At 43.3% G+C, this 27,696-nt stretch overlaps 1 protein-coding gene across 1 annotated transcript in view; it reads left to right on the forward strand.

Moving 5' to 3' along the window:
- The first annotated feature begins 11,182 nt into the window (after positions 1–11,182).
- TM6SF1 (transmembrane 6 superfamily member 1) overlaps positions 11,183–27,696 on the forward strand; it is a 31,643-nt gene continuing 15,129 nt past the window's right edge. Inside the window, exons 1-7 of the mRNA XM_088472993.1 lie at positions 11,183–11,456; positions 13,417–13,520; positions 16,813–16,910; positions 21,169–21,272; positions 24,189–24,271; positions 24,767–24,888; positions 27,408–27,512. Coding sequence (XP_088329119.1) covers positions 11,365–11,456; positions 13,417–13,520; positions 16,813–16,910; positions 21,169–21,272; positions 24,189–24,271; positions 24,767–24,888; positions 27,408–27,512 — 708 coding nt within the window. The 5' untranslated portion in view covers positions 11,183–11,364. The remainder of the gene's footprint in view (positions 11,457–13,416; positions 13,521–16,812; positions 16,911–21,168; positions 21,273–24,188; positions 24,272–24,766; positions 24,889–27,407; positions 27,513–27,696) is intronic.

Raw genomic sequence — 27,696 nt, forward strand, 5'->3', positions numbered from 1 at the left:
TGTATACTAGGGGGGTTATCTTTCTGTGGGGTTATTTTGTGCCAAGGGGAGATTGTCTTTCTGTGGGAGAGGGGGGGCTGCTATACTGAGATTATCTGTCTGTGGGGTGGGCTCATTTTGTTCTAAGGGGAGATGATATTTCTGTGGGGGGGGAGTCTGCTATACTAGGGGGAGATGATCTTTGTGAGGTGTGGTTATTTTGGGCCTGATTCAGAGCCACTCGCTATTTGCGGTCGTTCGTTTTATAAAAAGGGGTGGCTATTCAAATGAACCGTTCGCACTTTGCGGTCTGTTCACGCCTCTAAGTCTGAACGAGCGAGCAAAACTTGCGGTTGTAATTTTTAAAAAAAACGCCCCCTTGCCGCTCGCACCATACGTCATGTCCGCTATTTATTAGATTAATCTAGTACATCGTACAGCGTATGAACTGCTCGCTATTCTTGTGGTTGGTTTTTTCAACCGCTATTTTGCGAGCAGTTCTGAGTTAAAAAAAACCAAGTGACGTGGTCAATGACGCTGCTGGATTAATTATGCACTCCCTTAAAACGCCCATTTTGACCTTTAAGCACGCCTGCGTTCTGTTCTCCACTCCCCGTTTTCAAGCACCTTCCCCTGTTACCACCCACATACGCCTCCTTCTGTCACTCAAAGTAGCAGGCATTCGCTATATAGCGAACAAACGATTTTCGGCCGCACTGACTGGTTCGCGCATGCGCATTACAATCCGTACGCATGCGCAGATGTGCGAACATCGGTCAGAACGAACGAGCGGCCGTTTACGAGCTGCTCTGAATCAGGCCCTTTGTGCCAAGGGGACATGGTCTTTCTGTTGAGGAGAGGGGGTCTGCTATACTAGGGGGGAGATGATGATTGTGAGGTGGAGTCATTTTGTGGTAAGGGGAGATGATCTGTGTGTGGTGGGCTATTCTGTGCTAAGGGGAGATGATGATCTGTGGGGAGGAGGGTTATTCTATGCTAGGGCAGGACGCAGGATGATGGCACTGGGGAGACACAGGATGATGGCGCTGGGGAGACGCAGGATGATGGTATTGGGGAGGCACAGAAGGATGGTGCTGAAAAGACACATGGGGGGATGGTCTGGAGACACACTAAGGCGATAATGACATTGGTTTTATTGCGACACATACAGGCGGCTTCCAGACCATAGGATATCGTGCATAAATAGTAAATACCAACTCAAGACACTGCCTGTCCAGGGAGGATCAATTTCTTCAGAGGTTCCCCGTTGCAGAGAAATCATATAGGTAAGAAAATGCTCATTCACATGCTTGCTGTGCTTATTCACTGAAGAGAGGGACTGTGGACAAGCCCATCAGCTCCTGGAGCGGTAGGCATGCCCCCAGCATGACTGAAACAGGGAGAGTGGCTTGCAGGCATGGCTTTTCACATTAGGCCACAGCCCTTTCCATGAAGCAACACCCACTTTTTCGGCGCACGCACATAGGGCCACTTTCAAATTTTTTTCCAGGGCCACTTTAAATTCCCAATCCGCCCCTGCCTGTGGGCAACCGAGTACGTCTGACTGCATTTATTATACATACAGGACATTATGAGTTGATGCCTTTCGGTCTTAGTAATGCCCCAGCGGTATTTCAAGATTTCATTAATGATGTTTTTCGATAATTTCTAGGGAAGTTTGTAGTGATGTATTTAGATGACATCAAGTTATTTTCTACAAATCTAGAAGAACACAGATTCCATGTCCTCTAGTTTATGCTACAACTTTGTGAGAACTGCCTTTATGCTGAATTGGAGAAATGTGAATTTGAGAAGTCACAGGTAACTTTTCTTGGCTTCTTTATTTGTTGAAGCAAAGGTTCAAGGCCAAGCCATAACTGACTGGTCGAAACCCTTGAATCTCAAAGTTCTTCAAAGATTTTTAGGCTTTCCAAATTATTACAGACTAGTTAGCAGCCCGTCAAAACAATGGGACATTGTCACACTCGCGAAAAAGTCCCGTTTGAATGCTCAAACTGGTCACTTTTTGTTAATTTCTGCTTGGCAGCTTGGGGGGCTGCGAGTAGAAATGTAAGCGCCGGCAACACACTTGAATTCCCCCCATAGGGGTGAGGAACAGCGTTAGATAATTTATTAAGTCCTTTTCTGTAAACATAGCTCCCGTCACTGAGATGACTAAGAAATAAAGATTCTAATCCATCAGCCTGGACCCCTGAAGCAGAAAGGGCATTTCTAGCACCTTTATTAACTCATCCGGACATGGAGTTACCGTTCTTTATAGAGGTGGACACTTCCGATCTAAGGGGGTCATTCAGACCCGGTCGTTAGCGCCGATGCGCTCGGACCGGGTCGATGGCCCCCCACAGAGCATGCGCACGACGGCGCCGTCGTGCGCATGCGTGAGACCCGCTACGACCGATGTTGATTGACAGCTCGCCCCGTTTGGAAGGCGGGCCGGGGGGGTGGCAGCCCAAACGGAGGCGTTCCCATGGGAACGCCTACCGTTTGGGGGCGGCCCCACTGACATCACTAGTGATGTCAGTGGAGAGCTTCCGGCTCTGACAGAGCCAGAAGCTCTCCGGGGCTTACGACAAGGGAGACCCTACCCTAGGGTCTCGTTGTAAGCCGCGATGGTCTCTGACCATCGCGACCATCACCGGAGCGGTCGTTAGAGCTGTGGGTGTTAACCCACAGCCTAACGACCGCAACAGAGGGGGGCGGTCAGGATGCAAGTGGCCGCACAGTTTCTGAGCGACCGCTTGCATCCTCCGACCGCCTCTGAATGAGGCCCTAAGAGCTGGTGCAGTACTCTCCCAGGTTAAAACTAGCGACACAGGCTCAAAATCTTTACGTGTGTACCCAGCTTAAGAAGATCTAACGTCTGACACCTAAGTACTTTGGGACTCATTCAGAGGCGGTCGGAGGATGCAAGCGGTCGCTCAGAAACTGGGTGGCCACTTGCATCCTGACTGCCCGCCTCTGTTGCGGTCGTAAGGCTGTGGGTTAACACCCACAGCTCTAATAACCACTCGGGTGATGGTCGCGATGGTCAGAGACCATCGCGACCATCGGGGCTTATGACGAGACCCTAGGGTAGGGTCTCCCTTGTCGTAAGCCCCGGAGAGCTTCTGGCTCTGTCTGAGCCGGAAGCTCTCCACTGACATCACTGTGATGTCAGTGGGGCCTCCCCCAAACGGCAGGCGTTCCCATAGGAATGCCTCCGTTTGGGCTGCCACCCCCCTGGCCCGCCTTCCAAACGGAGCGAGCTGTCAATCAACATCGACAGCTCGCCCCCTTTGGAAAGAGACCCGCTACGACCAGCGCTGTCGGTCGTAGCGGGTCTCACGCATGCGCACGAGGGAGCCGGCTCCCTCGTGCGCATGCGCACTGGCAAAACATCGAGGCGGCCGTGCGGTCGTAGACCGTACGGCCGCCTCTGAATAAGCTCCTTTGTTTATCCAGCCTTACTTCTTTTCCCATACCTGCCAGACCATGGACATACCTGTCAATGGATTTTATTGTAGAGATCCCTGAATCCATGAGTTTCACCACAAGTTGTGTAGTAGTTGACAGATTTTCTATTATAGATTTACCTACAGCTAAATAGCGGGCTAAACCTAGTCTCCAATATTTTCCAGTTACATGGGATTCCCTGCAATATTGTTTCTGACAAGGAATTCAGGGGATAGAAAACGAACAAATAGATCCTGCACCAGTCTGCAATAGACAATTTGCTAACCAACAATTGACAAAGATTCAATAAAAAATAGAAAAATCCACTATGTTGGTGGTGCTCCCAGGGAAAAGTATAGATCATACTTAAATACACAAAAAACCTCAAGATTGAGGCTAAACAAGAAATTCCCTATTTGGGGCACACTTATAAAACATGAATCATGAAATAATGGTATATTTAAAACTTAACCTTTAATTCAGTTATAAATAAAATGTATAGGGTGTATTAGAGACTTGAATTATTAATAATATATATTATATTATTAGTCTCCCCTAATCCAATATAACATACAAAATTTGTGTTAATTTAGGCGAAATATAATGTCAATTCTAACAGGTAGCACTCTATAATAAGAGAAATCTCAGGGGGTTCAATCTTCCCTAATAGAGTGCTGTGGCAGCATACTCCTGCAATAATACAGTATGGGTGGATATAAGCTACATAAAATAAAATAAAAAGAATGTTTGATGGTCATAAAAAATAAAGCTCATATAGTCCACCTTGGTTAATTAATGTAAATATTGCACTTGGCCCATTAGATTGCAGTGTATGAATAGAAAACTGCTTGCAGTCTTAGTACCTGAAATATTTTAATATATTTCTAAACAATCAGAGAGTTAATTGCACTTGACCCAATACATATATATGAATGAAATCAACATATGACTGCTTGGATTGCACTTGGCCCGGTGTAAATATAAATATTGCACTTAGCCCATTGGTTTGCAGTGTATGAATAACAAACTGTGTGCAATCTTAATTCCCGGAATCTCTCAATAATTCATTTCTAAACAGTCAGGGAATTAATTGCACGTGACCCAATACATATAAATGAATGAAATCAACATATTTCCGTTTGGATTGCACTTTGCCCGTTATAAGAGTAGCAGAGGCAAGTTTAAGCCAGGAAAATCCTGACAGCCTGCAATTAATGCAACAGAATACTAAACATTTGCATTCTCTTTAAATAAATAAATAATTGCACTTTGCCCAAATGTCAATCATGAACAAACATCACAGCCTGCACATTTTGGGTACAATGACCATCACTTAAGACTAAAATAATGTGTCAACTCGGGTTCAAAAAAAGGTTGTGTGTAGGGCAAAGTACGGCACTAATGCCCCGATAACCTTCTACTGTTTGAGGTCTTCCCTGAGCGGACCTCAAATGAGAGAGGGATCCCGGACAGCGCCTATGGAGAAAGAGAAGGTAAGTGGAAGGACACTGTCTCGTGTGCGGTGTTAGGCTGTCCTTGTTGCCATAGCAGCGCAAGGACAGGATTCGCCGCCGAGAAAGTCACTATCCACCGGAGAAATACCTGAATGAGGAGGCTGTCAGAGCCGGGGCCAGAAATGGGCTGCCACGTGTAACTCCCCGCTGAGAGGAGAGGAGTAATAGCCGGAGGCGCGTTTCGCCCTGCGGGCTTGTTCACCATGAGCTCATTATTATATTATTAATAATTCAAGTCTCTAATACACCCTATACATTTTATTTATAACTGAATTAAAGGTTAAGTTTTAAATATACCATTATTTCATGATTCATGTTTTATAAGTGTGCCCCAAATAGGGAATTTCTTGTTTAGCCTCAATCTTGAGGTTTTTTGTATATTTAAGGAATTCAGGGGGTCATTCAGACCCACTCGCAAGCGGCAGTACGCTCGCAAGTGGGTCGATGTTCCCCACTGCGCATGCGCACGACGGAGGGAGCTCCGTCGTGCGCATGCGCGAGACCCGAACTGTGAGAGCCAAGCTGTCACTCCGGGTCTCGCACCAAAGGGGGCGTGCTGTCGATGTTGATTGACAGCACGCCCCCTTTGGTGGGCGTGCCGGGGGAGTGCCTGCCAGACGGAGGCGTGTGATCACTAGTGATGTCAGTGGGAGTGATTTTGGCTCTGACAGAGCCAAAATCACTCCAGGGCTTGTGGCAGGGAGACCCTACCGCAGGGTCTCCGTCGCAAGTCCGATGGTCGCGATGGTCAAGACCATCGCGACCATCTTTTTGCACGCTCGTATATGCTGTGGGTGGTGACCCACAGCTATACGAGCGTCTAGGAGGACGCTCCATTTTAATGGAGGAGGGCCCTGATTCAGAGCGAGCGCTCTCGTCAGAGCGTCCGGCTCTGAATCATGCCCTCAGTTTGTAACCAGTTTTTGGAGGTCTTTTTGTTTGTTGTTGAGGGTTAAGGCCCCCATACATTAGCAATCGATTGTGGCAATTCTGCAATTTGCAATCGATTATGTATAAAAATCTGCAATGTATGGGCTTCACAGATCGCAGACTACAAACAAAAAGTGATTGGAATTGTTCAATCAGATTGCCCAACATGTTGGATATCACAGATCGATTGGGGCTGTAAATTGCTAGTGTATGGACATGATCAGCAGATTTGCAGACCGTTACTAATAAAATGATGGAACTTTCAAGATTGGCAGGTCTGTGTTTGCTGCAATCGATCTGCAAATCACTGAAAAAGATCTGTAATGTATGGGCGCAGATTGCTAGATTGGGAAATCCTAATATCGGGCAATAAATCTTCAAATTGTTCAATTGTGGTTTTCAGATTGCTTATGTATGGGGGCCTTTATCCTGAGTTTTTCATCTGCATACCATCCCTAGAGCAACAGACAGACTGAGCGGGATAACCAGACACTGGAGCAATTCTTGAGATTCTATGATTGCAGATAGGATCAGTGGTCTCAGCTGTGCAGAGGAATTTAGCCAAGGTGTAGGCACTGTTGCAGAACAAAAGTATATGGGGTTGCTTGTATGTGGACACTTGAAGACAGGAGTTGGTTCCAAGATTTTCAGTGTAGGAACACTGGGGCAGGTTGGAATATCCAGTGTTGGGACACTAGTGCAGGAACTGAAGTACAGGATGCAAAGCATGAACCTTGATGCGAGGTACTAAGCCTCTGTGAGAGTAGTTGTACTGGTAATGTACTGCCAGGATTTCCTGCTTAAAATAGGGGCCTTCACTGATTACTGGCCCCCTAAGTCAGGTGATCTTGACTTGCTGTAATCTAGTTGAACAGGTGGATAACATCACACCAATATGGTGGGGTGCTCATGATCCAGACAAGATGCCAGCCCTATGTGGGTGCTGTGGTGCTGCACTCTGGGGTACTTACAGGACCAAATGGTACACCACCAGACCCGGTAGCTGGGCCCTGGGATTTGATGTGTGACACCCTGGTCAAGTAATGTTTGTGTAGCTCTGTCTTATTTCATGGACCTGATGTGCCCTGTCAGCCAGCTACCCTGCTTTTCATGTGCTAAATTTCCTGACATACTTAATCTGGTAGGTTCATTTTGTGTAATTCCTTGTCTGTGACCCTATACGCTTGCTATGTTTGACATTGCTCCCTAAAGAGAGGGCAATCTCCAGTTATATACACCTATGGGACTTGTTTTCTAGTGTGCCATGGAAGGTTATTTCAAGAATTCTGCCCCAGTCCAGCAGCTTAGACGTCCTGGCAAAGCATAGGGCATTAAGAGCTGGAATAGCTGGCAATGGTTATCTACTCTTGTACTGAGTTACAAAAGTATCACGTTCAAACATAAATTAATATCTGTAATATAAACAGCCTAAATTCTGTTTACACAATTGACGCCTGCTCCCCTCAGAGCTCTCAGTGGCTGCTATACAAACAGTGCAGTCCTGCCCATCCCCCACAGACTATTGCCAGCAACTGAAGCTGGAGTTCAGCCCACACATGTGGCACCCGCGACCTACCTGACCCATTACATCCATGGCCCCCCACACACATCCTCACTTGTAGCACCTCGGCCCCTCCTCCCACTCGAGGCGCCCATTCCCCTTCTGATGGGGTGGATAGCGGTGAGAGATTGGGGAGAGGGAGAGTGACCAATGAGCGAGATGGGGGAGGAGGGGAACAAGGATGAAAGCAAGAGACAGGGGGAACAAAGGCACAGACGGGTGTAGGGGGCAAAGAGGGGTAGATTGGGGAAGGCACCTGTCAATGCTTGAAGCTGGTGCAACCCCCTTCATGCCCCTCACTGCCGACCCCCTCCCAACAGTAACATCCCCATATGCGGACACACAAAACCCTCTGACAGAGATCAGAAAGCGGGGGAGATGGGGACAAAGATGAGACAGATGGGGGAGAGGGGGCAGATAACTGCGATTTCAGTGGGGACAGTGATGAAGTAGACACAGGGGACATGAGAATGGAGATACTCAGGGGGTGTCCTGAGGCTAGAGCGACACAGGAGGGACAGGGGCGGATCTAGACTGTTCTTTTAGGGGGGGGCGATTTAATGATTAATTATGACTCCTCCTCTTTCCTGTACTGGCACCTCCCCTTTCTGGTCCCGCCTCCCCTTTACAGTTTTTTTTTGTGGCCACATTGATTATTACAATGTATATGGTTATATATTCACTATGTGTGAATACACAGTATTAGCACCAGCAGCCATCTCCTTGCTTCCCCCCTTCCTCTGTCCAAGATCAGCAGAAGCCATGCCCCTCGTCTGTGCAGGGGCAGAAGCAGCAGGGGCTGGCTGGCAACTTTTAGCCTGGCAGACACAAGTAAGTGGCCCGGTTTCTCCACCAGTGCATTGCAATGGGGAAAAGACACATGATAATAGTCTCTGTAGGTAAGATTTGCTTAATGTGGGTGTGCTTTAAATAGTCAATGAAATGTATAAAAAATGGTTATGTCAGAGAGTTATAAACAAGTACTACGACCAGCCCCATCCCAAACCAGAAACCGGAGGCTACCAGATAATGCAGAGAGGTTCGCAGTGACAGCCAGATCAGAGAGCACTGCAGAAACGGCCATATAATACAGAGAGGTTCTCAGTGATCGCCAGATCAGGAAGCGTCGCAGAGATGTGCCATATAATGCAGAGAGGTTTGAAGTGACCGTCAGATCAGACAACGTCGCAGACATGTGCCATATAATACAGAGAAGCTCGCAGTGACAGTCAGATCAGGGAGAGTTGCGGTGATGTGCTATATAATGTAGAGAGGTTTGAAGTGACCGTCAGATCAGAGAGCATCACAGAGATGTGCCATATAATACAGAGAAGTTCGCAGTGACAGTCAGATCAGGGAGCTTCACAGTGACTGTCCTATAATGCAGATAGGTTTGCAGTGACTGCCAGATCAGGGAGCATCGCAATGGGTGCCAGATAATGCCAGATAACTCAGTAATTGCCAAATAATGCAAAGACCATCAGTGACCCACATATAACACAGATATCATGAATACCCCCCCCACATACACACACACCTTATAACACCACCCTCAGCACCTACAGTAATAAAACAACCCCCTCCCCCCAAAATAAAAACAAGTAGACCCTCACATTGCATGAGTATTCCACCTCCCCTACTCCCCCTCAAATATCATTTAAACATTTTCACACCTCCCCTGGCACTTGCCTGCTTACCCGGCGGTTCAAATCCCTGCAGCGGAAGGCCGGCAGTGAAGATCCCGACGGGTGAGCAATTTTTCTATTTACTGACCTAACCTCCCCCCCTAACCCTAACCCTCCCTTAGGGACGCCTAACCCTAACTCCCCCCCCCCCCCACTTGGCGCCCGGCTTACCTTCGATTGATAATCTCCCGGCATAGGTCTAATGACAGGCGTCGTAATGACAGGCGTCGGGGTTTCGACGTCTGTCATTAGACACTTGCCGGGATTAGACAGTTGGGATGCCGACGGTCGGCATTTAGACCGTCGGCATCCCGACTGCATACCGTCTGGAAGGCTGTTCTGTCTCTGGTCCCTGCGGAGCTCCAGGGTATAGAAAGAGATGACACAAACAGGATAGACTAGTGAAGGGGCGGAGACTCGGGGTGAGGGGACGGGGTCTTTGGCAGGGACAGAAGATATATTAATATAGTTAGACATGGTAGGAGAGAGGGCGTGGCCTCCCGGTGAGGGGGCGGGATCTTAGCCAGGGACAAGACAAGAAGGAGCCCGAGGGAAGGGACAGACACAGAGAAGGTAGTGTAAGTGTACCAGTACTGCTCCTGCAGCAGAGCAGTCACAGAAGGAGCACTGCTCAGTGTGCAGCCACAAGCTGCATAGATGTGACAGGCAGCTGGGTAACAGCCAGAGAATACTGCCCAGCCACTCTGATGCTGCTATAGTCGGAGCTACTGAGAGCACTTTCTGCCTGACACCCAGCCGTCAGTCCTGCATGTGCAGCAGGGTGCGGGGAGCCTTCTGTGCTCTCTCCCTCCTCGGCTCCTCGATAACAGCATGTCACTGACACGCATTACACAGGCTCCGATCACAGTACAGGCTGAGCACAGCCTACTCAGCTCAGTGCATGATGCAGACTTTGCTAGAGGCTAGAGAGACACATAAGGCTGTGGAGAGATGTGGTAGGCAGGAGGCTGGAAAGACACGGGAGGCATGAGACTGGAGAGACACATGGGGGCTTGAAGTTGTAGAAAACATTGTGAGAATGTACTGGAGAGACACAGGGGATGAGACTGTGGCAGCCAGAATAGATAGCGAACCAGTGAATGACAGGTCAACCATATTGAATATATTGGTGTATTGAGCTCCTCAGAATTAAATAAAAATGAAATAAGTGCTACAATGTTATAATGTAAGAAAGATTTCTGATTAGGTTTGAAGAGAATACATTTGAACTTGTGTCGTGTTGAGACCTGGAGTTCCAGAGGTTAGCAGCATAAAATGTGAGTTTTTCTTGGCAGTCGCTAGCAGTGCTAAAGAATGGTGTGGAAAGGATTAAGTTTTAGCTTTAAATTAAAGATAATTCAATGGTTATACAGAAGTCTTGGTAATATTCCAACTGAAGAAATAGCCGTTTTTAGCAAAAGAGTTTATACCGTTTGAAGAAATAGGAGACAGAAGAAATAAAACTTCTTTGCACCACCGGAATTATCGGTTGACGTCTTGTCATGCAGTATTGGGACAGATTATACATTTTTGTTAATTTTAAGTTGGCTTTGGGCCATTCATTAGAAACAGACTCAGAAATGTTCATCTGGTTTGCTGTAGACACAGCATGAGGTGTTAACTTGGATTTAAGTCGTATAAATGGATGGATTGTATAACCTACATTTGTGTGACATTCTGGCATGTCTACTTTAATTTTCTGTGCTGGCTCTAACCTTGACAGCTGTATTGTCCAAGTCCCATCCCCCTTTCAGTCCCATTATCCATTTCCATTATCCATTTCCAACTATTTAAAAATGAAATAAGAAGGGAAATTAAATAGAAAAAGCCTGCTTCTTGTTGAAGCACTGCACACAACTCTCTAACACCTGCTGATACAGTATGCTCTGAGTTTGCCTAAATCAATGCTTGCTGGATCTGTTGTATTAGAACTGGCTTGCCTGCCACTCACTGTAGGAATCTGAATCAGCTGAAGTTCTGAAAACAGCAGTCAGCTGTGTCACTACATAGAACAAGGGGAGGCTTGGGGGTCTTGTGTGTAACCTTTTGTGAGCTGAAGAGCCAGCACTGGATCAAGAAGAGAACTGTGAAGATTACAGTACAATGCACAGTGCAGAGTACCCTAACAGCATTGCCATATAACAGCTATTACATGAAGTGCACCAAATCCTAACTGTGCCTTCTGATTAAGCAAAGGGCTGGAATCAGTGGATATTTCCTGAAGGTGACAGAAGTCCTAATAATGAGCGCTCCTGCTGCTACTGGTGTTTTTATATTGTCTCTCACAGCCATCCCTGTCACTTATCTCTTCAACTATGTGTCTACAGCTCATAGGTAAGTGGCAATCAGTACATATTGCACAGTATACTGTTCCCATTTACGTTTCTATGTGCTCTTGTTATCAAGACCTTTCTATGTTGATCAATATATTCATTGAAGTTTGTTATATTGTTGCTAAATAAAACAGATACTGTTTTATTATATGGTATTATCACATACACAACTTCCATTGATGTCTCCTTCATGTATTTGACTAATGCAGAGGAGTAACTGAAATACCATACTCATGCCATACACTGCCGGGGTTGCAGATAGGATAACATTGTTTGTGACTTACAAAGTTAAACAGCGATACTGGGCCTGATTCAGGGTTGTGCGCTAATGCTGCCGCACCTGCGAGTTTCGCATCTGTGGATGTGAAAATATGGTAATACAATAGTAATGGGGACTTGTACTGAGTCACCCACCTAAGCCGTTGTATCTGTCTACAACTGCGTACACATACGCAGAATCAGAAGCAGCTCAGGCAAACATCGACTGCTTGACTGAGTCTATGGTCACTCAGAATGACAGCCATAACTGAGACGCCGAAGCAATGTTAACTGCGCACGGGATCATAGACGCAGGATGTGACACGCCCACGAAACGGTCAAGACAAGCCTGTGTTTTTTACCAGGTAGAGATCAAGTCTAAAGTCCGCTTTGATTTAATGTTTAGTGATGAGTCATGCTCTGTAAGCATGGAATAAAACCATTGTAATTGAAAAATCAACATTTAAATAGAACATAAATTAAACATCTCATCTTTGTCCCCTAATTTCCCAATTTGATTAAAAAAAGTAACAAGCCATTATACTGTGTCAGTTAAGCTGGCCATACACACTACAATTCCCATGGAAGGAACAGGGAAATGTCTCCTCCCCAGGGGCGGAGCGCAGATGTCAGACTGATACACTGTGAGAGAAATCTCACAGTGTATGGCGCGGATATCTGCGGCTGGCAGGCTGCCAGATAAAATGTCTGTCGGTCTGACAGACATTTTATCTGGCCGTGTATGCCCAGCTTAATATGGTCATATAACTAACGAGGGAGGAGGGTGAGCCAAAGCAACATTGATGAGCAATGTGCTTATTATTATTTTTACTATTATAATTACAAATGTAACATCATGTTTAAGCATTATTTGAGTAGATGGGTCAGGCCAGCTGTACATAAAGCGCACATAATAGGACTCGTGTAGAGCTGGACACAATACATGGCAAAAACTTAAGCCCCATACACACTGGATGATTTATTTGAACAATAACAATATCTTTGAACGATATATCGTTCAAATCGTCCAGTGTGTATGCACTTCCCGATGAACGATGTGCGCTCCCCAGTCATCTGTACATGCAGTCCAATCTGGGGATATCGTTAGCAATGCCATGCTGCCGAATGCAGTACTGCCACACTCTCCAACGCCGTTTTTCATCGTTGCCGGAACCCCTGCTGGACCCACCGCACCCACCATCGCTCAGTACACACATCATCCAGTGTGTTCAGGGTTTCAGACGTATATTGCTTCCTTTAAAGGTAGGCACAGGAAGGCTTGGTAGACAAATAGCAAAGTCAATTAATGAAACCCTGAATCTATTAATCAGTGTCACTGTTCATTTAAGGGTATAGCTTCAGTGTGTTCTGCCTGAATACATTTAAGCGGACTAATAGTAAAAAAAATAGTACAGTTATTAATGTATTAGTTACTACTATACAAGTAGTTTTCATTTATTAGCTTTGGGTGTCCAGCAAATTGCAGCTAGTATTGTACAACTATGTAATTTACTCACCAATAGCATCCCAGGCTTACCAATTGAAAAAAGGTTAATATCTTTACATTTGTGCAAACTACATCTAAAAACCTTGGTTGAAGCAATGTCCAACATCACAGTCATAAAATCTAATCACAGCAGAGCTTGATTTAAGGACCATGTTATAGTTGAACTGGCCATCAACATATAATTTGTATTTTCCAGTTCCTGGCTGGTTGCTATTGCTGGTGCTGTGATTTTAGTGCTGATAGCCTTGTTATCACGTCTCTTGGTCATTCAGAAACCACCCAGAGATCCTTTGTTTTATGGTATGTATGGGCATATATAAGAATTGTGTGATGAAACTATGTACTGTTATAGAGATGAAGGGTCTCTCACTGTTTCATTCTTTTGTTTAATTTATTGAAAGAAATTAATTTTGAACAGACAGTGATGCACTTTACAATAGCAGAGATACGTTTCCAACCTCAACTTGTCTTCAAGTTAATAATGGGTACGTTAATCTACGTCAAATATTGTATATTGAGTTGAGTAATAAATAATTATACTTTACTCTTGTGTGGTGGGTTGCCATGCTGAGAGTAATATCCTTCTATAAGAGAGTGTATAGATGTTGACTGACAAGCTTGTAAACTTGCTCTGCAGAAATTAACTGTGTGGACTGATTGATGTGACACACAGAGACAAGGCCAGTGATATCACAGCAATTCAATTGACTATAGTCTCAGCGGAATCGGTATGTAACACTGCCGGACCTAAGCCCAGCGGATGAAGATCCCGACAGGGGAGATAAGTAGACTATCCCTTCCCCTCTCCCCCCCTAACCTTCCCTTAGTGGTGCCTAACCCTAACCTCCACCCCTAGTGCCTAACCCTAACCTTCCCCCAGGGGTGCCTAAACCTAACCCCCCCTCCCCGCACCCTAAACCTAACCCTCCCGGGGGTGTCTGACCCTAACCTCCCCCTACGTTCGGTATGCTGGGCGTCGGAATTCCGGCGTGGGGCTAATGATAGGCGTCGGTATTTAGATGCCTATTTTTAGTCCCATGCTGGGCTTTCACTGTCGGGAAGCCGGCGATAGGCATTTCGACTGCCGGCTTCCTGACTACATCCCGTCTCAGCTTTTCGACCTCTAAAAAAATGATCTTTCAGCTTCCTGTTATGGATAGGTGAAGTAATATGACTTTTAACAGAACTGCTGTTAAATATCAGGTTAGCACTGAGCAATGTATTGCCTCCTGAAGGGTTTCCCTTTTCCTAAGGATACCATGCAAGCCAATGTTATAGGTTCTTCTCACAATGACAGTCAGATGGTCCAGTGACAGACCAGGAAGTAGAAGTTCTCTTGGAAAGTTACTAACGCATTGACGTTTGCTGCTTTCCTACCTACCCATTTACTACCCTGTGAGCTACCGAGCACTATTTCCGGCTGCCGCAATTTATTGCCTGCCTAGCGGTCACTCCAGCAGACGAGATACGGGGCTGCTAAAGGACTAACGTGACATATTGCAACCACCTGGGGAATCAGCTGCCGGTGCTGGCCCACAGAGAGGTCCGCAGCTCCCGATACAGCCTGAGCTCTGTAACATCACCCGGCTGAGTGCACCGCTCACCGACACTATGAGCTGTTTCACAGGCCAGCAAAAATCCGGGCATATTTTCCTTTCACACACAATGGTTTTGTGCCATGTGTGCTGCTTTTGCCTTGTGTATTTTTTTTTCTTCCCATCTTTAACACTGAAACCATTGACAGCAGCCGTCCATGTAAGTGGACATTCTCGGCAGTAACACGGCGACCGTGCCGTGTTGCCTGAAAGGACCCATCTGTTTTCATGCTGTATTAAAAGTGATCCATGGCAAAAAAAGGCCCGGATTTTTGCTGGCCGGTGAAAACTGGCAGTTGTGAAATAGCCCTCTCTCTATTCCTGGACGCAGGGATTACAACATACACGGTGGTGAGTTCCTTTAGACAAACTGAGTCTCTATTGCTTATTGACATTTAATTAGAGCCAGTACGCAGAGTTTTAAGTACTAATACCTAATAATGATTATAATTTTTTTAATTTAACCACTTAACTCAGTGGTTCCCAAACTGTGCGCCGTGGCACCCTGGGGTGCCTTGGGCCACTTGCAGGGGTGCCTCAGGTTGGTGGTCCAGCACCAAATCAAATTATTTATGGTCAATGCAATGTAAATATGTGGACAAACAGAAGCGCAAACCTGTCCACCACTATATAACCAAACCTAAGGACGACAGGTCAGCACAATTTACTTCACTTTAATACTTTACTAAATTATTTTCTGAATTTCTCAATAACATACTTTTAGCTTAGGGGTGCCGAGAAAACAGTGCTGATACTCTAGTGCGCCGTGATTTAAAAAGGTTTGGGAACCACTGACAACTGATTTTTCCAGCAAACCTGGTCACTAATTGCCGGGTCCACAGGATAGTCCTGGGAGTCGGAGGAGATCTGTTCTGTACATGTGTAGAATTTCCTCTTCAAAAACACAGCAGGGTGGTACGGTCGCACCTTGTCACCTGAAGCACAGCTGGCTGCATTCGCATCCCATACTACCACATCTGTTAAGTGGTTTATATGGTATTAAATATTTTATATAAAAGCCAAGAGTATATACATTTATTTTTCTGAACACAGGTATACTGTTTATAACACTGTATAGTATTCCACTGAGTGCAGTCTCTGTGTTTTTGTGTTTAGAATTTTATAGACTAGTGAGCATCTGGTTAGATTTGACGTGCAGCTGGTGGTTTACATTTTTATATATTACACTTCTCATTAGCGCTGGGACCTGGGATTTCCTTTCCATGTTTTTTTGCGATAACCTTCACTTTGCCCAAACAGTCAATGTGGTTTTGATGCAGGTACCTGCCATGTTCATTTATTTCAGCTTGATCCTAACATTTTCCATGTTGGGATTCACCTGCTGCAATTTTGGATTCAGAATAATTGTTCTGTGATAGATCGATCATAACATTTTGTGACAAAAATAAACATAATGGGAAAATGTGAAAAGCCAAGACAATAAGATATTCCCTTTCATTAGCGATAGGACATGTGTCACATACCACCTTCATTGAACGTGTTTAACTTTTCTGTTTTGATGAGACTATTTACCAGTCACCCCAAAATTCTTGTGACCCATCCACCGTTGACCTGTGATACACAAATTACTCTGATACACTGGTTGGTAATCACTGCCTCATTGTCAGGAGTAATTTAAGACTTAAATAAGTGAAAGTTAAGTAAATATATCCCTTAGTTTTGCAAGCCAGCACATTTATCTGCACAATATAATGCACAAAATGTTTACAGACAAATGTAAAAAAACTGTATGTGAGAATTAGCAGCTAGTGCAGAAAAATGGTGATTAATGATAAATATACTCCTTAAAGTTAACTGCATGTTTCAGAAATGGTAGAAAGTGCTTTTAAATTCATAGTGCCATAGCATTTTCTTTTATAGTATCTCTTGTGAACAGTATATTGAAGTGTTGAGAATTCATATATTCTGGACTTATGGACAGATTGGCAGAAAAAGTCTATATTTTGCTAATTATTTATTGTCTTTTTCCATTCAAGTATATGCCGTGTTTGCTTTTACCAGTGTTGTGGGGCTTATCATTGGACTGGAACAGGATGGAATAATTGACGGATTCATGAGCCTTTATTTAAAGGAGGTAATAATAACTACACAAGCTATGTACAATTGCCTAACTAATACTTTCTATTATTATTATCCTTTATTTATATGGCACCAGAAGTGTTCCGCTGCGCCTTACAAAGTACATAAACAAATAAGTGAGCAAGAAACCAGTGACTTACACTACAATACAATACAGGACAAGGACACGGTTTTTACACATTGCTGTATTAGCGATTAGCTAACAAGCAGCAGGGCGTAAGCAACGAAGTGATAGCTGCTCTAGTGGGGAGTAAGGAGTAGATGAAAGTATATGTAAGGCAGGGTTGCCGACATTCTGGCTGCCCCTTCCGGGAGGTGGCAGCCAGATCGGCATTGCAGGGGGCGTGGCCACACGGTCATGTCATCTTGGCCCCACCCCCGCTACACAATGCAGAGATTACCTGCATAGTGAAGCAGGGGGCGGGGTCAAAATGACCCAATTCAGCATAAATCGCATCATCGGCCTCCCCTGTTGCAGGAGTTTCTCTTATAACTGTATGGGGGGGCTGCCTTTCTGAGGGGCCGGAAGCGGCACCCTATTTTTGGGAGGCTCCCGGCCGAATTGGGAGGGTAGGCAAGTATGAAGTAAGGAGAAGCACAAGAGGGTCCTGCTTGTGAGAGCTTACATTCTAAAGGGGATCTTATGCCTTATGGATCTTTATCTGCAAGATGCAGTTATCGGTAGACTTCTGTATATAGTGCCATGTACGAGACCTTTCCATTTTTTATATTACCCAGGTGAAATAGGTCAGTAGATCAGAGACTTTACATTGGCCACTTGCAGCAGAGACTGAACAAGCTAAATCAATGTACACCATTGTAAAAGTAAGTTTCATTTTGAGAACATAAATTTAATACAATTTTTTTAGGCATGATGTTGCTTGGCAGGTGCCCTTGATGTGCCTTGCTGAAAACACAAAATATGAGGGCCCCTTAGCTGTTAGGACCAGTGATCATGGGAGTCCCAGCGTTACTGCTGCCTGCAGCAAAGTGTCAAATTGCCTACCTCCATTAAGCATACCTTCATATTATGCCATATCATGCCAAGAGTGATAGTGATAGTAATGCCAGATCATATGCAGAGCCGACTTTTGGTGCCCTGGGCCAGAAAGAGCATTGGCACCCCCCTCCATATTTTTTAAATAGGGACATAAAACACACGCCCCCAAAAAGGGGCATGGCCTCATGGGGAAGGGGCATGATTTGTCCTGTACAATGATGAAGGGGTACCGATCCCGTTATACCACTGATATCCAGGTATTATTGCCAAATACAGTGTGAATCCAATGGCTGCAGTGATGATACACAATAATTATGCAGTATAACTCACCAGCTCTAGATGTAGCAGTGGCGTAACTATAAATTTTGCCCCCCCTGCCAAAAAAGTTTCTAGAGCCCCCCCTTCCCCCATGGCATTTTAGTAAAACTAATACAGGGCTGTTTCTTTCCAGGCAGTTTGGCTCTCAGTGCAGAGTTAAAAATGCACCCCCACCCCCCATAGACAGTTTACATTATTTGTCATTTTTCCTCCTTATAGTAATGCCCTTTACACATTATGCCACACTCTGTAATGCCCCTTACATATTATGCCACACTCTGTAATGCTCATTACACATTATGTCACACACCATAATGCCCATTACACATTATGTCACAAACCGTAATGCCCATTACACATTATTCCACACACCGTAATGCCCATTGCACATTATGCCACACACCGTAATGCCCATTTCACAATATGGTACTCACTGTAATGCCCATTACTCATGCCGCATACTGTAATGCCCAGTACACATTATGCCACACACTGTAATGCCCATTACACATTATGCAACATATATTTTTACCCCTGACACTATTGTATGCCTCACAGTAAGGCTTCTAATTACTTTTAAATTACCTGCTCGTTGTCAGGGGTTCAATGCTCGTTGCCACGGGTTTCATGCTTGTTATCAGGGGTCTCATGCTCGTTGTCAGGGGTTCCATGCTCGTTGCCAGGAGATTCATGGTCATTGTCAGAAGTCTCATGCTTGTTGTCAGGGGTTTTATGCTCTGGGTTCCATATGCCCATTGCCAGGGGTTTCATGCTTGTTGTCAGGGGTCTCATGCTCGTTGCCAGGGGATTCATGCTCCTTGTCAGAGATCTCATGCTAGTTGTCAGGAGTTTCACAGGGGTAGATGCACATTTGTTCATCTTCTCCCGGCGGTGCTAACATTCCTGGCACTTCCAGTTAATGCTATGTGCTGCCCTGACAGACTTTAGAGGTCCAGTAGGACCGCCAGCATCTGTCTCCTCCTAGGTGGCAGACATATTTGGAGAGACATTTTCAGCAGATTCCATGCGGACAGCTAGTCCGCATGAAATCTGCAGCCCCAAGCCATCGCACCCCCCCAAGCCACTGCGCCCTCAAGCTACCGCATTGTTTGCAGGGGCTATTGTTATGCCTCCGAGATGTAGGAGAGAGCTGAAGCTGCACCTGCAGCAGGATTTGTCCATCAGAACAGCCATACACAAGCCTGGAGCCAGCAGTGTAGATCAACGACTGACGGTAAAGAAACAGTGCTATTTATAGTATTATCGCAGCAAATATCAGTGGCGGAGAGGTCCATGTATGTATCTTGCAATGTCATCTGGACTCACCAGTAGAAATTGTGGGGCAGATAGCTCCATGGGTAAGGTGCTATGTGAGAGGTGGTAGATTCAAGTGCCGGGTATGACAGTATTATGAAATGTGTGTTAAATATAAGAGCATGTGACTATGGTGCTTGGGGAGGTGGCCAGATGGAGTGGGAGTTGGCCAGTGAGGAGATAGGGGCAGCCAGGAGAAGCCGGGGATAAAAAAAGAAGAGTGCTACTAGTGAAAATGATTATAAACAGAAATTTGACAGGCCCAAACAGCGCACCCTGCCCTGCGGTGCCCTGTGCGGTGGCACGTCGCCCTGATCATATACCACAAGTAATGGTAGAAATACCCACTTTTGAACTAACCAATTCACTTATTTGAATTTGTATATTTTTCATCTCAAATCGTGCCTAGCTACACTCCTACTCTTATGATTGAGTTAGTATGTGTCACAACATGTATAGATTTGAATGTTTTTATTACATTGGTGTCGATGGACATACACATGTGCTTTTCCATATCACTGAACCTTGCTAAAAGTCATGCTACTGTACTGTCAGTATGGGCAATGATTTCCGGACCCTCAAAGCACGTGTAAAATTCAGGTTATTTTGCGGGGGGTTGGGGACAGGTTCTGTGGCCACAGCTTGAAGCTGATTTTAATATTTTGCCCAACAACAAATCTCAATTACTGCATCATATGCTGTATGGTGGTTGGATACAAAGCCAATTCTTTGTTATTTCAGAGGAAAATATTTAATCCTCCTTCCAGCTTTTATTGTTAAGCTCATTGATCTAGAAAATAAATCTTAGTCACTTTATGATTTAATTTACTTTGATTTTACTTATAAATAGAGAATGGAAAGAATTCAGTTTAGATTATAGATGAATTAAAAGACATATTAACACTTGTTTGAACCATACATATTTTCAACAGCAAATGTTATATTTTGTATAAATGTTTACTTGTAAAAATGTATTTAATTTTATTTCATTGTTTAAAAATGTGATAGTAATGAGTGTATTGATAGTACTCCCAACCATAAACTGTGTGATTATGAAAAATTAAAATTTGCCACTGAAGAAAGCTACCAGTGGGCATCTTAAACAGCTGGTGGGCACTTGCCATGATATGTGAATCTCTGCTGTCCATGTTCTGCAATGTTCTGTATTGTATGTAATTTTCATTCCTGTGTTTTTTGTTCACACTCTTCTGTTGTTGTACCTTGTAAGACGCTGTGGACCCCTTGTGACGACATATAAATAAAGCATAATAATAATATTAATAACCTCAGGGCAGGGGCAGCTTACTCGTGAATTTATAGGTTCGGTCCCTAGCAATAGCACATGTTGTCAGAGATGTATTCTTATACACACACAATTGCTCCCATTTGCACAGGCAATGAGTGCACTTTAATAATCTATAATAGCAGCGGAAATACATATGATCCCCCATGCTTACATGACCTCCAATTCACAATGCTCTTATATACTGTATGTGTAACATAAAACAAATTTGGATTCTTAATAATCCTCAATATTTGCAATCAAGTGAGGCTGCAATGAGATAATATCAAGTACATTTGTTATATATAAATACTAATTTACCTAATGTATTTTCTTCAGGCTGAACCGTGCCTGAACACAGCGCATGGTCACATGATCTGTTACTGGGACGGCACTGCACATTACCTGATGTATTTACTTATGGTGGCAGCGATCGCTTGGGAGTAAGTGGTTTTCACGTTAGATAAGCAACTATATTACAAAATGATTAATGTAAACAAAAAATTGTATTGAAATTAAACAAATTTTTAGTTGTGATATTTTGGGGGTGAGGGGAAGGGGACAAGCCTGGGCAATGTCCAGATTTATTAATTAAATGTAATTTATAGGGGTCAATTCAATTCGGTGCGAGTAAGTGCGACTGTATAATGCACATACGGTACCTCCGGACTCGCACATCTCAATTTGACAATCTAAGCTGAGATCGGGCCACGAGGGGGGACGAATTTCCTGTCATTGCCGGTGTTTCTATGCCGTTCTAATGGCAATTCACCCCTTCACACCTAATTGGATTGACGCTATGGTATTATACAGTACCATTACTAAATTTACACATTATAATGGTATTCTATTAATGACTAATGGAAGTGCTATTTTGAAGCGAAAGCATCATTTGGAAAACCGCTGCTATACCTAACAAGTATAACATTGCAAAAAGGAGGGGGTCATTTGGAACAATGGGTTCTCTCTTTAGATATACCTAGCTGCAATTTTGAGCGTTATATATGTATGTTTTAACTAGTTTTGTTCATTTGCATTACAACATTGTTGCAACAAAGTAAAAAACTAAGGATATGTATACATGGGTGCTTTCCTTTAGATATTTAGAAATGACATGTTAATATGCATATTTTTTTACTTCCATTTATTATACATTTTGATAAAAAATGCAGTTATTGTGCTTTTTGTATGATGCGTTTGTAAACTTTGTATGCATTCTTTACCCTTCCTATTTATTTCCTTTTTACATATATTTTATTGCACATAAACCACCAAAATGCGCCTGTCACCATAGATTCATTTTAAAAAAAAAGCAATAAATCCTGCAGCAAACTACATTGCTAAAACTAGACAATAACTATAGGTAGGAAATGCACAGTAAAGTAGTCTATGTGCATTGTTATGACTGTAATAATAGAATAACATATTTGCCTTTTTTGGTTAATTTCTAGGGGAAAAAGAGGATAAAATATGCAGGAAAAGAGCCTGGGCCCCAAAAGTAGTTTTGGACGCTTTCAAAAAAATTTGATTGCAGTGAACAGAGAGAGGGTGTTAAGAATCTCTGGGAAGATTCACACGGTTTAGAGGTAGTAATGAATCCCAGGAGACCAAATGAGTGCTAGATAAAGGTGCGGTCCTATGGCCAAGTTGTAGTCCTGCGGACTGATGGGTACTTGGCTGAGGTGCGACCTTGGGCTGAGTTGCAGCCTTGAGGCTGATGTGAACTTGGCCGAAGTGTGGCCTTGGAGCCGAGTTGCAGCCTTGAGGGCTGATGCGTACTTGGCTGGTTGCAGCTTTGAGGGCTGATGTATACTTGGCTGGTTGCAGTCTTGAGGGCTGATGTGTACTTGGCTGGTTACAGCCTTGAGGGCTGATGTATACTTGGCTGGTTTCAGTCTTGAGGGCTGATGTGTACTTGGCTGGTTGCAGCCTTGAGGGCTGATGTGTACTTGGCTGGTTGCAGCCTTGAGGGCTGAAACAGCAGGGATATAAAGTACAAGAGTTTGTTCAGATGCCGCAGTGCGACAGAGACTGCCATGATGTAAATAACAGAGAATCCACTCAGACGCTGACGTGTGGCTGAGACTGCTGAGATGTTAGTAGCAGGTGGTCCACTCAGACACTTATGTGCGGCTGATACGGATGAGATATTAGTAACAGATAATCCACTCAGACGCTGACGTGCGGCTGAGACTGCTGAGATACATGCTGGACAGGAGGAGCTGGAGCATACACAAGGATGAATTCCTTACACCGGAACCGGAAGACACGTACTGAACGCTATAGCCGGCATCAGAGCAGAGAACCAGCAGTGATGAAAAAGGAAGAGGATCTAATCGGAGCAGTCAGGTAGGAGGATCTAATGGAGTAGCCGCCCGGCGTCCTCGTCTCCTGGCAACAGACACGAGAAAGCCATCGGGAGCACTGATGTCAAACAAGGCGCTACAGCGGCTTGTGAGAGAGGGATTTCAGAGCACATGTAACAATCTTTTAAATGTACCCTATAGATAATTATTATTATTGCTCTTTATTTAAATAGATTATTTTTGCCAATAGGACTTAAACCACTTTACATTATTGCGGAGGGTGAGGCAGCCATCTTGGGCGCACACAATAGCTATTCTGAAGTAATCATTCACAGCAAGTAATTTATGCATGTCAAGAAACCTGCAGATCACAATTAGATAGGTTAGCGAAAATGGGTCTGATTCAGAGTTTAAGGTACACCTGTTTGTGTAGCATATCTTGTGGGAATTTGACTTGCATAGTCGTACGCATCAACCTTTACGACCAAAGAAACAGAACTGCTGTGGGAAGCGTCATTTCTTTACATTGTTAAAGCTCAGTGAAGGCATGTTCATGCAAATGCAGGCCATGCAGAGCAGCAAATAAATGGAGGTACATTTGTTAGGATGAATATCTATTACTTTTCGTATAGGACAGGTGCTAGTACAGTATGCATTGATGATAGATACGGTAGTAGTAAACCATCCTCATATGCTACCAACGCAGAGATGTACAGCCCTGCATATGGGTGACAATACACTTTTTGAGTAATTTATGCCCAATTTACTTCCAACTCTTCAGCAAATACATGAAAATGATCTTAATCTCTTGTGCATATGTGGCAGAATCTTTTAAAAGATGTTACATTTGCAGACTGGGAGAAGAGTTGAGTGTTCTAAATATGCACCTCTGTGAAGGCTTATTATTTGTATGCAGACTGCGGAAGGATGTTTGTCTGTGTATTTGAATAAGTAATATTTCTATACACTATTTGTGAAAAAAATGACTTTATAATTGCTATATGCATTTCAAAGGAATGTTGCTGCTTCTTATAGCTTTCTTCTGTCTGTCAGTCAGAACTACAGGATGATCGGCCTCTACTGGGTGGGATCCATTATAATGAGTATGATTGTGTTTATTCCTGGAAGCATTGTGGGTAAGTAACATGACACTGTAAACGCATTAATGTTCACTCATCTGTTTAAACTTACACTCCCTTCTTACACAGTACATCTGCAGGTAATTGAGGTTTAACTACTTCATATGCTTTTAAAGGCAGAGTAAATATATTCTAATGGATTATATACTGACTACCAATAATAGAACTAGTAAAAGCATTTAATGCAGATTGTTCAGAACACTCTATAATAATGTTTGTACTGTGCAGGATTTGGCATTTGATTTACCACAGCAATGAATGACCTACCGGCCAGTTTATTTTCTTAATGTTTAGTTCTTAACTCCATATAATATTTTTATATGTGAACAAAGAACTCTGTATAAGCTTAAGGTGCGTACACACAGACAGATATATCGTTACGATATGAACCGTAACGATATTGTTTAACACATAACCTGTAAAATACTCATGAATATATATCATAAGCATTATGCAATACTCTTTAAAACATCTATAGCTTTTCTTTAATAGGTAAATATGGAAAACGAATATGTCCTGCATTTTTCTTGAACTTACCATATATTTGCCTCCCATTGTGGGCTGGATTCAGGATCTACAAACAGCCATCTGTAATTCACAACCCATCTATAAAGGTAATATATTTTAACTGTGATTTATTGTACTTCAATTATAGATATTTTATTTGGCTATATTCACATATCTTCTAATTTCAAACAGACTTTACATTTCCTTTGTGCATTATTTCTGCCATGCCGGCCTATACTAATTGGCATAGACAAAAAATCCCTAGTCCAGGCTTTGAACTTACTTTAGTTGTCTGCAATATTAGTTGCTAAGAACCGCATCTGGAATAAATATTGTTTAAAGGGATTTATAGACAGAATTTGGCAAAGTTCATGACTTTTAAAGAAATAATCCATCTACGGCCTTATATTTTGTATGCATATGGAACTCCTCTGTAATTTCTATTCTTACAATCTTCAATCCAGGATACATTATCCCATTTGTAAATAAAGAGATGAGATTATATTAAAAATATAGCTCTATTGTGACTGAACATCACAATATGAAGCTTTGCGTGTGCTAACTATACTATACAATAAAGTGTATAAAAGTCATATGGAAGAAATCATGCTGGCTGTCCTAAGTAAATGCTAGCTGGGAAAGCAGTTTAATTAAAGAGAACTGTAAGTCCTTCCCCAAAATGAATCATTTTTATTTAAAAAATACGAAAATTAAAGATGCCCTGTTCATCCAAGGGAAACTGAATGATGACCATTTTTTTTACCATATAAAAGACACCAAGCAAAGGGGGTAACAAATATTGTTACAGCTTATATTTCATCTATAAGAGCAGTCCATTTATACAAATACAATGGGGTAAATTTACTAAACTGCAGATTGCAATTCCTGGCAGTTTTGTGGTGGTTTTACAATCCACCAATTTACTAAAGCTAAATCCAATGAGAAAGCATACTTTAGAATAGAACAGAATTGAATATCAAAGAACCATCAATTTTTTAGACCATAGAAGAATATAACAGATACCCCGGATTTATGAAGCAGCGGTTTAGAAAACCACCATATATCCGCCAGCAAACCTGCCAAAACAATAGAACTGCCTGTAGCTGGCAAGTTTGGCTAAAGCTGGGCTGACCAGTTTGGGGCTGGTTAATGTTATGGCAGGGGGACCACCCACTGGCTGTCTCCCTGCCATAGCGTTATCCACCAGGCGATATCAGTTTGGTGCTGGTTATTGGATAATAGGGGAACCTCATGCCATTCCCCCATGTTATACTACCAGACTAGGCTTAACGGTCTGATTATTCACTTGAGGGGGCACCCCACAGTTTTTTTTTGTTTCTTTGTAACTATTTCTATGCTTTTGAACTTAACAAAGACTGCACAGATCATAGTGTTCTGTGCAGTGCCTGTCTATAGTTTAATTTATATTCCACAGTGGTTTCAATAGATATCGTCGCCAAATATAACACGCAACTGTGGGTTGCCCTTTAGAATCTGGCCAGGATCAACAGCGGATTCAGTACAGACACCAAAAACGCTGCTTAAGAAATACTCCCAATTAGGCATTCTAATTAAAACATAAATCGCTGCATAGTAATTTTAGCCCCATGGGACAAACATTCACAGAAATATAGCATAATTCACCTAGCAATTTATGGATTATTTTCTGATTATCGGTAAATAGATTAATATACTGTATTGACAGATGAATGTATTTCAAACTGTTGTCTTTACTTTTTCACTACTGTGAAGCAGAGCCGTAACTAGACTTTTTGGTGCCCTGTGCCAGAAAGAGCATTGGTGCCCTCCCACCCCCCCCTATATTTCAAATAGGGACATAACGCACCCGAAAAAGGGACATGGCCTCATTGGGAAGGGCCAGGGAAGAGATAGGGGTGGCAAGAAGATGCTGGGGATAAAATAAGAGGAAGCTACAAGTGAGAATGATAATTAATAGAAAGTTGACAGGCCCAAACAGCGCCCCATCTCCTGTGGTGCCCTGTGCCATGGCACTGGTCGCACTACCCTAGTTACGGCCCTGCTGTGAAGTAATAACTTGTAACCTACAACTAGAGAAGTACAACTGTATTTAATGTCTGATTAGTTTTCCTTGGCAACATTGAATAGATATATTTGTTCACATACAGTATAAATGTGCAATATGTCAGAGGAAAACTAGTAAGATGTATACTTACGTCATAAACCCATCACAATGGGTAAGCATTATCGTCGCCTCCAGTGTATGACTGAAAGCTGTTTAGCATTATGCTATTGCCAAGAATCATAATGGGAATCTTTCATGTGCAAGCCGCATATCCTGTTAGCTCTGTCATAGTGTTCACTAAGTTATTTATAGTGTGCAGCAATTGTATTGATCCTTGGAACAGTCTGCATACTTCAGATCTTTTTACTGCTTTTGTTATACTATGTATCTGGTGATGGTTTGCTAAAGTTTAAGCATTCAAGAATCATTTTACAACACCCGACCTTTTGTATTAATTACAAAATAATAAGAAGAAACCTTATAGATACAAAAGGAATTCATTTCTATTATTCTGCAACAAGAGATTTTTTTTCTTCTTGTTTCCAAGTTTAATGTAATTTTAATTTCTATTTTTTTCTGCAGGTCATACAAAATATTCAACAAAAAAACATACTAAAGAGACCATCTGACCTCCTGTTGGCTGTGTATCTCATTGTTGCCACAGTCTTTTGTATATTCCGAGGATTGGTAAGTTATATACAGATCCCATTCACAGAAATGCCAGTAAATCAGTCAGTGAGGGTATTGATGTACAGATGTGTCCTTACACATCTTTGCTGCAGTCGCGGTAAAAAGCCCCTCTCAGCGCGCTAGGTTCCGTGAGACTCTGCTAGCGACAGGTGACCTTTTTTTTTCTCAAAAAATGCATCTA

Source organism: Taudactylus pleione, unplaced genomic scaffold (assembly GCF_031769625.1).
Source record: "Taudactylus pleione unplaced genomic scaffold, aTauple2 ptg000129l, whole genome shotgun sequence".
NCBI classification, from domain to species: Eukaryota; Metazoa; Chordata; class Amphibia; order Anura; family Myobatrachidae; genus Taudactylus; species Taudactylus pleione.